This window comes from Anolis sagrei, chromosome 4 (genome assembly GCF_037176765.1).
Source record: "Anolis sagrei isolate rAnoSag1 chromosome 4, rAnoSag1.mat, whole genome shotgun sequence".
Classification (NCBI taxonomy): Eukaryota; Metazoa; Chordata; class Lepidosauria; order Squamata; family Dactyloidae; genus Anolis; species Anolis sagrei.
Window position 1 is genome coordinate 174,440,735 of NC_090024.1, and position 15,896 is coordinate 174,456,630.

General features: G+C 37.9%; 1 protein-coding gene across 2 annotated transcripts in view; it reads right to left on the reverse strand.

Moving 5' to 3' along the window:
• The window catches only part of LOC132773908 (uncharacterized), a 56,648-nt gene that overhangs the window by 24,362 nt on the left and 16,390 nt on the right, over positions 1-15,896 (reverse strand). Inside the window, exon 3 of one of the 2 annotated variants that reach the window (XM_067467887.1) lies at positions 14,517-14,584. The exons of the other annotated variant lie outside the window; for it this stretch is intronic. Within the exon in view, the coding sequence (XP_067323988.1) occupies positions 14,517-14,584 (68 nt within the window). The remainder of the gene's footprint in view (positions 1-14,516; positions 14,585-15,896) is intronic. 2 annotated transcript variants of the gene reach the window in all.

The window sequence follows — 15,896 nt, forward strand, 5'->3', positions numbered from 1 at the left end:
TTTTAAAACGGAGACAACATCCTAATATGTCCTCCAGTCTCTTATAAATAGTCCTATGGCACCCTCCACCCAATTCAGATTGACATTGCAGGAATATGAGCTAACTTGCCCTGCCAAACCATCTTTCCTTCAAAATGGCCTCAGGGAGGATGGAATTACGCAAACTTCAGCAATGACTTCTTCCTGAGGAACAGCGTGAACAAGATTTCAACCCTTATATTATTATTTTAATTGTAAAACTAACTTGTATGAAGAAAATAACATGTCTGAAAAGCTAAAGGGAGCAGGCTGTGGAAGTAGCATATCAAACATCTTTAATAACATTCTGAGTCTGGTGCAAAGAGAAATTATTCATGCAGGAAAAATACCACCAACCCAACAGGAAACCCAGCAGTCCCTAAAGAAAAGCCAGTACAAATATCTCCCTTTCCCAGTCCCGGGCGCTCAAAAGAACAGGCAGTAATTCATTGTGGCCCACCATATTGACACAGGCGATTTCCCCTGCTATTTTTTGGATTTTGTCCCAGTTTAGACTCTTAAGAAGTGGGTAAATCTTGCATATCTCCAAGAAGGACTCAGCGTTATCTTGCAGAGTATTTATTTTATTTTATTTTAATCCTGCCTTTCACCCAACATAGAGACCGAAAATGGCTAACAATATGACCACAAAGCAAATTAAAGCAATTTAAATGAATTAAAATATAAATATAAAATTATAAAACAGCTAAACAATTTGTGTCATTAAAATAATTAAACGTTAAAATATTAAAATGGATTAAAACTCCACACACATCCCAAAATCACAATCACACCACGCTATATAGTAGCAAATCGTTCTATTGTCTATTATCAATATAATTGAGGTATGTTCTCAATTTTGAGTACGGACCTCATCATACGCTGGCTTTTACATGTTTCTAAGCACTTTAAAGATAGAGACCCGTGGAGCCCATCAAATGACGCAGGAATACTTCCATCGGTTTCCCTTGCAATTCCGTTTTTAGTGTTTAGGAATGGAGGGGTTTTGAAGTCAAGTGAAGTGAATCCAGCAACTCTCTATTCACATAGAAACTACAAAAGGTGGGTATTTTAAGGTGGGATAGGAACTGTCTTTTATCTCCATTTTTGGACCATTTTCTGACATGAAAGTGTGGGCATTCATGTGTGAGGTCTTTAATTGTGCTTCAATGCTTCTTTTGTCGCCATTACTCCCTTCTCATGAACTTTTATCAATAATTTTAAAAAATTGGCTGAAATCTCACAATTTCAAAATATTTCCTACTAGCCGTCCCCTGCCATGCGTTGCTGTGGCCCACATGGGGGTTCTGTGTGGGAGGTTTGGCCCAATTCTATCGTTGGTGGGGTTCAGAATGCTCTGTGATTGTAGGTGAACTATAAATCCCAGCAACTACCAACTCCCAAATGTCAAAATTTTATTTTCCCTAAACTCCACCAGTGTTCACTTTTGGACATATTAAGTATTCGTGCAGAGTTTGGTCCAGATCCATTATTGTTTGAGTCCACAGTGATCTCTGAATGTAGGTGAACTACAACTTCAAAACCAAAGGACACTGCCCACCAAATCCTTCCAGTATTTTCTGTTGGTCATAGGAGAACTGTGTGCCAAGTTTGGTTCAATTCTATCATTGGTGGGGTTCAGAATGTTCTTTTATTAAAGGTGAACTATAAATCCCAGCAATTACAACTCCCAAATGACAAATTCATTTTTTTTTTTTTAGTGAAAGACATACATTGGTTTGTTAGGTGTCTTGTGTCAAAATTTGGTGTCAATTCATCCAGTGGTTTTTGAGTTTTGTTAATCCCACGAACGAACATTACATTTTTATTTATATAGATCAACTGTATCATTTAGTTTCCTTTTTTGCAGACATGGCATTGGGAAATTAAAGGAAAAGTTGTGCGTGTTGATTGGATTCACTATATGGCTTGCCCTAGATATCATAATTCTTTTGTTTGTAAATTTCAAAAAAATTCTTTTTCCAATAACTAAAACTATAATTATTTTTCTGTCATCTTAAATAAATTAATGTTTAATCAACCTCTTCAAAGTGTAAATAATTACCACAATTTTTATTTTGCTTTACCACTATTTATCTATTTATTTACAGTATTTATATTCCGCTCTTCTCACCCCAAAGGAGACTCAGGGCGGATTGCAGAACACATATTCGGCAAACATTAAATGCCAATTATGCAATGACAAGACAGACAAAAAATAGAGGTATATATAGGCTTTCCCATCTTTCGGCATCTTTGGAGGCTGTGCTCGGTTCCAGCCATGGGGGGTGCTGTCACTCCATCTCCGTGCCGAAGAGCTTTCTTTATTTGCAAACTTCCTCCTTTTTCTGACCGAAATGCCGTGCCTAAATATCTCCCCGCTTTCATGCGGTTCCTATTTATCTACTTACCTGTGTTTTTGAACTACTAGGTAGGCAGAAGCTGGACTAAAGGTCAGGACCTCACCCTGACCTGTGCTTCTAACTGTCAACCTTCTGGTTGGCAAGATTTATTGCAGCTTGGTGATTAATCTGCTGTACTAAAGCCCGGTATGTACAAAGGACAATATTCAAGGAATCAAAGTACGTATATGTTTTGGAGTTGTCACATAGTAGTTACATTTTGGGAGGAAGCAATCCCATTAGTATATTTGATATTAGGAAGTTCCTTAATATTCAAGGATATGCATGTCCTCTATAATTATTTTCGTTTTTTCAAAATTAACACATGGACAATGGATTTTCATACCTTTTGACTGCAAAATACTTCATTAGTAAGAAGATTATCTCTTTCCAGCTCTGATCCAATGAATGGAAGACTTAACAATGTTTGCAACATTTGAAATAATGATGTAATTATGTATAGATGAAATGTACAAGTACATTTTATTTGGACATTTGGTAGGCTTTTTAAATAAGCAATATAGTTCTTTGTCCTTGGGCAAGTCACACACTCTCAGCCTCAGAAGAACACAATAGCAAACCTCTTCTGATTGAATTGTGCCAAGAAATCCCTGCAATAGGATTGCTTTAGGGTCACGATAGGCCAGAAACTACTGGAAGGAACACAACTAGTCTCTTTTGGTAAAGGTTTATAGTAAAAAAAAACAAAACTAACACATAATTTTGCCCTTCCAAATGTTTGAACTGGTGAGAAATATAGTTATCATCTAGAATTAGCTGCATATTTATATTTGGCACTCCAAAAATAACTTTCCTGTTTTTACTGCACTAAATAGAAATAGGTCTTCAGGACCAGAAATGCAGTTAAAGCTGTCTAACATAGAGTGGTTGTACAGCTCTGTTATTTTAAATATAATATAATATATCATATTCTTTTAAAAATCTTATAAAAATACTAGCTAATACAGTGGTGGTTATTTTAATTGTACCCTATCAGCCTTATGTAATTTAGCTGTGTTTTTAATTGTCCACAAGATGGTGCTCTGTTAACCATGTTAATAAAACACACTTGTATATTAGAAGTGTTATACTTTGTCAAGACTAGGTTTTTACTTTTCACGAAATTAAGTGTTTGATTTGAATCATTAGCAGATAGTCTTCATTGTGTGTGTGTGTGTGTGGAGCAACTTGAGACATTGCAAGTTGCTTCTGGTGTGAGAGAATTGGCTGTCTGCAAGGACGTTGCCCAAGGGACGCCCCGGATGTTTTGATGTTTTAGCATTCTTGTCGGAGGCTTCTCTCATGTACCCACATGGGGAGATGGAGCTGACAGAGGGAGCTCATCCACACTTTCCTTGAATTCGAACCTCTGACCTATCAGTCTTCAGTCATACCGGCACAAGGGTTTAACCCATTGTGCAACGGCAATAATTTTATATTGTAACATTAAGTGTTTATAAAGTCTATTACTGTATATAAATTATTGAATAAGACATGAATCACAGCTGTTATCCCTTGTATGGCTGGTCTGATTTCTGTCTTCAATTAATCCCTAGGTTTAAGCTGAATCAGAGTTATTTAAAACAATAAAATATATAGAGCATACTTGTGATCAGAAATATTGTTTTGAAAATATATAATATTTTAGGGGGAAAGAAACCTGGTCTGGGAAGCAGCTGCTAATAACTCATCTTTGTAGGCCCATACTTTTCAGAATTGACAGTCCAACACATGGGGAAAGGGTTTCCAAATGATTTTGAAATACTAGACTAAAATACTGGTTTTAGTCCAGTATTTCAAATAGACTCATTGGAATCAATGAGACATGCATAAGTGCTGACTAATAAGTTTCATTCATTACAGTGACTTTACTGTACTCACGGATAATCTTGGCTTTAGCTCAGTGTTTATCCTATTTTAGTAGGACTTACGAAGGCAATCTTTCCCCCATAATTTATCACTGTTTATTTAGACAGCATTAAGATTATGTTATGCCCTGAATAGTTTCTGTAAGCCGCCAGAACACTTTGGGGTGTAAAGTGGGGTGTAAATGTTGTAAAATAAATAAAAAAACATAGGAACACCAGTGTGGGGTTTATGAAAGTCAGCATGATACTTGGTGGTTGTAATTCTGAAAAGGATTTCATGAGAAAAACATTATTCACATTGGTCCTGTTAAAAAGTATAATATTCTTCTGCATTTTCTAGAGGGTCTTCCTTTAAGTTCGGTCTGCAATAGTCCTATCTAAGCATTGTAATTTTATTAAAGAAACCATAGTCAATAAAGTGTATGAGTTTTAGAAGATCATTGATCATATCTGTATATTAGTAGAAGATGATGCAAATTTATCACAAGCACCCTTTTAAAGAGAAATGCCCTCCTGGAGAGAAAAGGCCTTCACACTTAAAGGCCTTCCTGGAGATTTATAAAAAGGCACCATGATGAGATGGGTTGACTGGAAAGGTATATGTTGGCAGCTGATTGGCTGAGCATGCCAGGAGTCAGAATTCCGATTGGCTACTGTCTCTGGTTTGCTGATGAGACAAACGGTTTTAACTGCCACTTTTCACCTCGGAGGGTGATGAGAGCGCTGACTGAAAACAGTCAGGAAGAAAATGGCTGCCAATTCTCCAAAGCCTGATTATTTATAAAGCAAACAAGGCATATTTAAAGACTGTTTAAAGGGACTGCTTATTCCCTCTGTTCTCTGTGTGAATTCAGAGAAACTGCTGTATATGTTGTTGCCCTGTTTGAACTTTTGAATGGAAGTAAAGATACTGTTACTTGTTGTACAAGCCCAAGTGACACTTTATTACACTGCAGGATATATTGTGGTTCAGAAACTGTGGTAAAGCTTCTGTTTATTTACATTTGCAACCTCCAAAAAATAGACATACGAATGCAGTCAAAAAAATACTAGTAAAATAATTTAAAAAGAGCCCCAGTAAAGATGAGATAAGAAGGCATGCTCAGTGCTGCCATCTTGCATTATCACAATCAGAAGAAACAAAAGGATGGAAATCTGACAGCCCCAGCACCCCTTGTCTACACCCTGTGCTATATTCCAACAGATAGGCTCCCATTTTTCAGCCAGGCCTAAGATCTACAGCTAGGGCCAAGTACTAAAAAGTAGAGTCCAGTTCTCCTCCTTGAAGTAGTTCCCAAGCCCACAGATGGAGCTGCTGACATTACAGTTAACATCTGTCAGGTCTCAATGGGAGATAGCCCAGAAAGTATATCAAGCTGAGAAAGACCAGGAACAAAATAAGTCAGAAGTTACCTGGGGCAAAGTAGAATCAAATATACACGCTGTCATAGTTGCTACAGGTGAATATTAACACATTATAGCCCAGTTAAGATTCAATTATGCATTTTTACTGCTGTCTGGCAAATCTCTTTTAACAAAACTCAATACAGATTACATTTGAGAAAATATGCCATTCAGAATTCTGTCAACCAGGACAATGTAATCAAAGTTATTTCAGAATCAGAATATGTCACTTGCAAAAGACAGGTCCACAGCATTTACACTTTTCTAGATACTCAACAAGTTCAATGAGAGTTGCCTGATCCAACCTGACCTCAATCAGCATAGCTGCTACCAAAGCATGGGCTGAAGTGGAAGCTGCCCAGACATGTACCTCCTATGACAAAAAAAGAAGAAAGCATGAAAGCAGAAGCTTTCGTCCTGAACTCCCTGCCTTTGGAAAGAGAAGCAGCAGCAGCTGAGACCCAAGCTAGAGTTGTTAAAGCAGCTGCAGATAGGATGATCTGGAGAACCAACTCAATAGAATTAAGGCATTGGACTCTTCTCAATGCACAACAAACCATGTCAACAGCCAAAGTACCAGATGCAAACCCAATGCGCACCTCACTATAAATACAAACAGCTTCTAAGATGATCCAGACACTTCTATACACATGGAATCACCATAAGTAGACTACAACCAGAGCATGGTTACATGGGACAATGTACGGCTTTGGACTCAGATTGGGAGAATAGAACTCAAAACTCAGCTGTCAAAACACCACCAGTGTCAGACACCATCAATATGCCTTAGTATAGCTCAGTGGTCCTCAACCTTCCTAATGCTGTGAACCCTTGAGACAGTTCTTCATGTTGTGGTGACCCTCAACCATAAAATTATTTTCGTTGCTACTTCATAACTGTAATTTTGCTACTGTTATGAATCATAATGTAAATATCTGTTATGCCAGATATATTTTCATTCACTGGACCAAATTTGGCACAAATACCTGATTTGAATATGGAGGGGTTTTTTGGGGAGGGGGGTAATTTTGTCATTTGGAAGTTGTAGTTGCTGGGATTTATAGTTCACCTACAATCAAAGAGCATTCTGAACTCCACCAACGATAGAATTGAACCAAACACATTGGTTCATTGTGGGAATTGACCTTGAGTTTGGGAGCTGTAGTTCACCTACATCCAGAGAGCACTGTGGACTCAAACAATGATGGATCTGAACCAAACTTGGCATGGATACTCAATATGCCCAAATGTGAACACTGGTGGAGTTTGGGGAAAAACAGACCTTGACATTTGGGAGTTGTAGTTGCTGGGATTTATAGTTCACCTACAATCAAAGAGCATTCTGAACCCCACCAATGATAAAATTAGGCCAAAAATTTCCCACATAGAACCCACATGACCTACAAAAAATATAGTGTTTTCTGATGGTCTTTGGCGACCTCCTAGTGACCCTCCCCAGGAGTCCTGACCCCAGGTTGAGAAAAACTGGTATAGCTGAACATCAGTCTAATCAAGTCATGTTACAAGCAGCTAGCCACTACCATCCCCAGAAAAATTATCAGAATACTCAGAAAGAAGCTACCAGTATAAATGATCTTGCTAAATATCCAATCTCTTATGAGCTTGATAATATAGGGTTCACCAATATTATCAGAGCATAAAGGTCTAAATTTCAGAATACTACCATATAGTTACATATTACTGCCAACAAGGAGTTGGATCTTCTAGATAAATGGCTAGGCAGCAACTCCTCAATGCAGGTAAAGAGGCTCAGGGTAGCACATGCAAGCAACCTCATAGTCATTCTGGAAGTAATATATTTCCTCAATTCTAAGAAACACTCCCCCCCCCCCCCATATTGACATTTTAGAGATGTTTATATGGGAAAATGGGCTGCATCTTAGAACCGCGGGTGCTCTCTTTCCATCTATTGATCTATCTTCTGAAACTACTGCCAGAAATCTGCTCTCTTTTGTTTGAAGGACTATCCTGCAAATACTTGTACTGTCAAACAGTTATTTCTTTGCTTTCACACATCAGCACAATACTATGCAATCACCTGTGGGAAATAGGGAGGAGAACATTATTATGGTAAAGCAAATATAAATAGCTAATTATACTTTCCCTATTTGGATTCCTCCTCATTCTATAACCTCTACTGCCTGCAAAAATGTAGGGATACATTCACACATTTCCCCATAAAACTTATTATTGAAACCAAAGTTGGAAATATGCTTCCTACTGAGACAGCATAATCCCCATATTTAGTTTGATTGTCTTCCTATTACTTTTAGAAATCCTCTTTGTTGGAAGGCATAGTTATTAATTTTAGTTGTGATATTATGTATATATCTAAGAGGATTGTTTAGAATACACAAATTGTGCATTATGTCTGTAATATACTTGTACTTATTTCCTGTGTTTAGATGTAATACCAGTAATCACAATACCACAATGACAAGAATGCAGAACTGGGAGTGAGGTTCTGTGTAAATCACCATACATCATAATGAAATATACACTTCCTACAGGATACCACTACAGTTCTAAATTCTTTCCTGTTAGTAATGCGCACATATATTTGATCTCACTTTTTTATTCTCAGCAGGAGTTTGCTGATTTTTTATTTATTTATTTATTTTTGCAAAATAATGTAATACAAAATAAAGATTTAACAGCCATTTACCATATAGTACCAATGGCTCAATGCTATGAAAACATGGGAGTGGTAATTTTGCAAAGTTTTTAGCCTTCTCTGCCAAAGAATACTGCAACTTCACCAAATTACAACACCCAGGATTTCATAGCATTGAGTCATGGCAGTTAAAGTGATGTCAGACTGCATTAATTCTGCAGCGTAGATGCACTATTCGAAGGAAAAGAGAATTCTTTCAGCTCCCTGGGAGAGTCTCTTTCATCATTCTTTTTTTATTCTACTGTAACTACATCCTTGCTCAACTATTATGTTTAATATGTGTGGGGAAATTACAACACATGCAGTCAAGAAGCAACTTTCAAGCACTGTTGCAACTTGAACTTTATGATAGCAAAACCTTTAAGACCAACATAATATAATTGAAAGCAGATATAAGAGTATAATTTTATTCTGATCTTTGATAAGTGAATAAAAACAATGAGATTTACTTATGACTACTACAGGGTTCTAATCCTGTAGACAGTGGAATTAGGGATTTTCCACCAAAGTTAAGTCAACTGGGTCAGTTCTGAGTAATCATGTATTAGACTTTGCAGTTTCCTTCAATTTCTCCCCAGTGCTTCCTTTCAAATGTTTAAATTGTTTTCTTTTCTCTAGAGGTATAGTGCTATAGTCGAAATTGTAAACAGTGCCATTGCCAGGCTTGTTTCATTTATGAAATATCACTTTCCATAACATAGACTCATTTTTTCTGCTGTCAATATCCTCCAAGGTCTCAGGTCACACAGAAGAGGTGTGCAACAGTGTATGTGTGCCTCCCTTTACAGATTCATTCCCTTTGGTAAATCCCTTCCAAAACATCATTTCATAAAGGAAAGGGGGACACCCTAATCCAAGGAAAGAGATATTGGAATAGCATCATTGCATTTTAAAACTTTATCACGGTTGCTGCCATTTATTGTTGATTTTGAGTTATGTTGACCCTATGCATAACAATTCTTCCATTTTGCTGAGCATTAAATATTCCATTAAGTCAAGTTGTCTCATAACACAGCCCAAGAAAAAATAAATCTTGATATCTTGGTGTTTAGGCCTATTCCTGGAGTTATTTGAGGCACTGAGTCAGAAAATTGCATTGGATAGACTGCATCAGCTGTAGTTTCTTGGACATGATTATCATAATTTTTATGGGTGAGCAGATGAATACTCGTATTGTGTTTGGCACATGTTCTCTATTTAGAATAATCGAATCATAGAGTTGGAAAGGACCTTTTGGGCCATCCAGTCCAACCCTTTGCCAAGAAGCAGGAAAATTGCATTCAAAGCACACTTGACAGATGGCCATCTCAAACACTAGAGCTGATAGGAGAGAACTGATGACATTTTTGAAATCAGCTGGTCAAATATACCCAGAAATTAATTTACCGGTTACTTTTGAGGCATACTTCTGAAGTATGAAGCATCAATTTTGGCTTTGAGTAAGAGTTCAAGTCAGGTTTGCTCTAGGACCCATTCATTTATCCTTTTGGCAGTCCGTGGTTCTCTAGATACTAGCACCTCCTTTTAAACTGAAGTTTTCTCTTCTTGTGAGTTTTCTTCACTGTGTACAGCTTTCACATTCATACATAGAAATAGAAAATATTATGGTAGAAATTATTCCGACTCTGGTATCTAAAGGTCTCTTCGCACTCAAGGATTGTTTCTTAGATCTTTCATACCTGCCCTTCAAAGTCTTGCTGTTTCTGCTCTCTTGACTAGAGTCTCCATTTTGATTAATGATTGAGCTGGAGAGTGCACTCATTGGGACTAACAATTGGATTTAGACCAAAGACAGCAGTTGACTATACATACGCTATGCACAGTTCCTTAAGAGCAGGCCCTGGACATAATTAATTCTTGATGTCTGTAAGGTGTGTACCTTTGTGATTATTTATTTCCCTCTAAAATTACAGTCTATTCATATACTTAAGTGAGTTGCCCGTTTTCAAACTCCTGGTTCTATCCAGTTGTTCCTGGCAGTTTTGCACAGTGCCATCTGTTTACGGGAACTGATGTAAGCATAAAACCAAATTACCATGTTGTTCTGAGATGAATTCTTAAATCTCAACAACCATGAAATAGAATAGATCATGGTATTACATTGGTAGTTCTTTCACTTTATCCCAGTTACTAAGAGTTTAGCAACCCATATAAAAGTTTTAAATAATGTTATAAAATTATGAAAATTAATATACCATATGCATTACATATTCTTCATGCATAAAGACATGTTGTATTTTATATATTCCACATTCCACTAGTACATATGCAGTAATGGAAATTCATTTTCATTGTCATGTATGTTGCCAAGTATAATAATATATAAGATATGGATTCTGTTCTTAATAATTTCACGTATTCTGTCTTGAATTAGCATAATGTCTATGAGCAGTATAGAAATAAAAGTGAATTATATTTATTACTGAATGGCTCATGAGCCATTTATTACTCATAGGCAGTCTCTGTCCTTTGCAAGAAATCATACTTGCTTGATTACACCTGGTCCTATTTTTAAAAGAAATCAACATAGTTTTTGTATATCACTGTATAGTGATGGTACCACCAAGTTTCTCATTTGTTCTTTCTTGAGCTTACTCTTTACTAAGGACAGGTTTTGCCAGTCCAGATGAGAGATAAAAGATCCTGTTATATTATCAATGTGGGTAGACTCTCCATCAATGCAATTTAAATCATTACATACTGTAATTCTGTAACTTTTGCTGTGGCCAATTAATTACTTAATAGGCAATCTTCTGGTTATGTTTCCTGTATTAATGTGATATGGCTTCACTGCCATTCAGTAATGTAATAACAAAAACTGAAATCAGAAAATAACAAGCTCTTTATTAGACATTTTATGCTTTATTAGATATTTTCTCCAAGCTAAACATACCCAGCTCCCTCAGCTACTTCTCACATGGCTTGATTTCCAAACCTTTGAACATTTCTGTTGCCCTTCTCTGGACATGTTCTACCTTGTCAATCCCCTTCTTCAATTGTGATACTCAGAACTGGACACAATATTCAAAATGAGGTCTTCAGGCTAAATGTACCCATCTCTTTAAGCTTCTCTTCATAGGGCATGGTCTCCAGATCTTTGATCATTTTAATCGCCCTCCTCTGGACACGTTCCAGCTTGTCTATATTTATTTTAAAATATGGTGCTTGGAACTGGACACAGTATTAAAAGTTGGTTTGACCAAAAAAATAATAGAGGGGCACCATGGACGCCAATTGATTGATTGTCTATGATTGTTAATTGCTTAACTTGTTTCTGTGTTAATCTGTTTTTAATTACCTGTTGATACTGCATTGAATTTTTGCATTGATTGTTCGCTTTGTTTGTGCTTGACTGTTGTAAACCGCTATGAGTCGCCTTAGGGCTGAGAATGGCGGTATACAAGTGAAGTAAATAAATAAATAAATAAATAAATAAATGACTTCCCTTAATCTAGACACTTGACTCCTATTGATAGAGCCCAGAATCACATTGGCTTTTTAGCTGCTGCATCACACTGTTGATGGACTGCTTTCAAGCCAAGTCTCACCCATCCTATATCTGCACATTTCATTTTTATTGTCTAAATGTAGGACCACATATTTCTCCCTGTTGAAATTAATTTTGTTAGTTTTATTTAGTTGTGTATGTATTAACCATTCTTTACGATTTCTGAGAGAATGTGACTTGTCCAAGATCACCCAGTGAATTTCTATAGCTGAGCAAGGATTTGAACCCCGGTGTCCAGAATCCTAGTCCTATGGTGGCTCTCAAGAGAACTTATTACTTCAGGGCCCTTCCACGCAGACCTATGTCCCTAAATATCAAGGGAGAAAATTCTACAATATCTGCTTTGAATTGGGTTATCTGAGTCCACACTTCCAAATATTCCGTTCAAAGCAGATAATGGGATTTTCTGCCTTGATATTCTGGGATATTGGGCTGTGTGGAAGGGCCCTCAATCTAATTATTATTCTAATAGATGCACTGAGTCAATGATGACTCTGTGGGCAAATGTGTACATTCTACTGAATCAATTGATCTACTGTAGTTGGTACTAAGGGCCATTCCTTAGTCTATTCTTGTTACATCCCGAATAGACTACTGCAACGCTCTCTACATGGGGTTGCCCTTGAAAACTGTTCGGAAACTTCAACTAGTCCAGCGAGCGGCAGCCAGATTGCTCACCGGAGCGACATACAGGGAGCATACCACCCCCCCACCCCCCCACCCCCCGCTGTACCAGCTCCACTGGCTGCCGATTCAGTTCCGAGCACAATTCAAGGTGCTGGTTTTGACCTACAAAACCCTGTACAGTTCCGGTCCAGTGTATCTGTCCGAACGTATCTCCCTCTACGTCCCACCTCGGAGTCTGAGATCATCTGGGGAGGCCCTGCTATCTACCCCACCACTGTCACAAGTGAGGCTGGTGGGGACGAGGAGCAGGGCTTTCTCAGTGGTGGCCCCTCACCTGTGGAACTCACTCCCGGGGGAAATCAGGGCATCATCATCCCTCCTCGCCTTTAGGAGAAGGGTGAAGACTTGGTTATGGGACCAGGCCTTTGGGCACTCCGGCAATTAAATCAGACAACCAGGCGAGTTAGACCAGCAGGATTGATGAAGTGGAACGTAAAAATAGATCTATGAGTAGCGAACGCTGACCATGTAAGAGGAGAAATTGGGTTTGTATTTGGTTTTATTGATTTTATTGATTTTATGGTTATAATGCATAAATTGCTGTTAACTGTGTATTGTTGTAATTTTGTGTATGATTGTTTTATGATGCAGGCATCAAATTGTGCCTTTGCTTGTGTAAGCCGCCCTGAGTCCCCTTCAGGGTGAGAAGCGTGGGGTAAAAGAACCCCAAATAAATAAATAAATAAATAAATTCCACACAGCTATATAACCCAGAATGTCAAGGCAGATAAACAACAATATCTACTTTGAACTGGGTTATCTGAGTTCACACTGCCATATAATCCAGTTCAATGTGGATTGTATACAGCTGTATGGAAGGGGCCTAAGAGATTTAATTCTGTCACTTGAAAATCCCTACTCATACACAAGTAAGTCCACCCAGTTAAGCAGCTGAATAAGCTTTTTTTTGGCATCTCCATGTTGGCAGAGACAATGTTGGCTGGAACAAAGGAGATGGTCCTTATGGTGCCTTTTCCTAGATGCTGAACGACTCTTTCACAAGAATTCCACTTGGCCCCTGCTTTCTTGACTTTGTGTAAGTTAGTTAACTTCTGGTAACCTTTTGACCTAAGACCTGAAGAGGTCATAGTATACTGCTCTCCTGCATGAGATATTTACACTTGAAGTACTTTCCCTGGTTTAATGTTTTACTTTTTATGTATATTTTCTGATTTTTTATTTTCTTCTCTGCCTTCCTGAATATTACTGTTGTAATAGATTGGTAGGGTATTCATTAGAAAGAGCAGTAATCGTAGCAGTATTTCAAAGCAGATGTTTAACTGACAGCAGTTGTTACAAAATATAACAAAATATAGATACACCTGCACTGTAGAATCAATGCAGTGTGCCACCACTATAATTCTCATGGCTCACTGCAATGGAATCATGGAAGTTCTAGTTTTGCAAGGTCTTTTCTCTTTTCTGCCAAAGTCCTGGTTTCTCAGCAAACTACAACTCTCAGGATTGCATGGAATTGAGTCATGGAAGTTCAAGTGCTATCAAAATGCTTTTTTTCCTACAGTACATATGTACTCTTTGTTTCTCCAGCACCTCAATTTTTCAAGTTAGAGCCATCTTTGGCTTGCTGAATCTTACAGAAGTTGTGAAATATCTTGCAAACCAAACTACATTAATAAGTTTCTCTACCTCTGCAATGAAGAGCCACACAATTCCTACCTCGTGATAAATTAATGAGCTCCAATTGTATTGCTTCTCAAATGCTATTGTATCTTCACCTGTGTCATTAAGGATTGAATGCAAAGGGCAGGTATAACTGGGCAAAGTATCTATTTTTTCCTTTCCAGTGGAAAATGTTTAACCACCTGAAATACTCTCCATTTCAGTTAGACTTTCAGTTTCCATGTAATAACCTACAAATTGGATGCTCCTGGTGGCATAGTGGGTTAAACTGCTGAGGTCTTGAACTTACTTACTGAAATGTCACAGGTTCGAATCCGGAGAGTGGTGTGAGCTCCCACTGTTAGTCCCAGCTTTTGCCAACCTAGCAGTTCAAAAACATGCAAATGTGAGTACATCAATAGGTATCGCTCCAGTGGGAAGGTAACGGTGCTTCATGCAGTCATGCCGGCCACATGACCTTGGAGGTGTCTACGGATAATGCTTGCTCTTCAGCTTAGAAATGGAGACAAGCACCAACCCCCAGAGTAGGATACGATTGGACTTAAAGTCAGGGTAAAACCTTTACCTTTACTTAACCTACCAATCACTGTATTCCCATGCTGTTTTTCAAAAATATGCTTAGTTTTCTATTTGTAAAATAAAAGACAGTATATAATCACACTTTGCATGTCAGATAACCCAGTTATTTTTTTGCTCACGGGGAATATAAAGCAGCTGCCATATGGCTCTAGAAATCGTTGGTGTTTATTATTTTTGTCCCTGAATCCCAAGGGTAGTTTTCTTCATCTGAAACAGTTGCCAAAGAGAACGCAATTTTGCTCTTGAGATTATACAATCCATGCAGGCTGTGTGAAACCCTGACGTTCTTCTAGCTTGTTCAACATTAGTGGTTTAATAAGCAACTATATTGGTGTCTCAGTCCAAGTAGAAATACGTTTTATAATACTACAAGGAAGGGGAAAGGGCATATTCTATACAGTCTTCGCTTTGCTGCCCACTAGAGCAGTCTTTCTCAACCTTTTTACACTGATGGAAACCTTGAAATAGTTTTCAGGTCTCAGTTATCCTTGCATAAAAGAAATTACATCTATAGTTTTTTAAAAAGGGGTTTTCCATCCCATTTTTGATCTCTTGTGGGACTTCTAGAAACCCCTTGTAGATGTCTTGGGTTCTGGGAAACCCTGGTTGATAAACTTTGCTCCACGGTGTTTTTAAACATGCTTAATGTAGCCCAAGGATTAAAGAATATAGATATATCTGCATAAAGGCCAAATTCAAATTGCTTGACACGCTGCCTCCATCGTGGAATGGTTAGTCAGTTCTTAAGGGAATTCCACTGATTCTGTGGATTGTGTTTAGATGTGACATACAACGTGGTTTGTGCCAATATTTATGCATGATAGTAAGGTATTTCTGCCATATAGATCTCTTACAGCTTGTCTTCGTGGACTAAAGTAATTGTACTCACCTTGTAGGTGCTGTGATCATGACATGATGTTGTTGAGGATTTTGCTTCCAATGCAGTTTTTTGGGCTTTAATCTGATTCAAAAACCATGCCTTGTACTGAAAATCTGGAGCTTTTAGCATGTACATGACCTCCAACTGACATTATTTTGCTGAGCGGTTTGAGGTAAGAGTTAGTGGTGGTGGAAATGGTTGAAGGGAAGTTGTT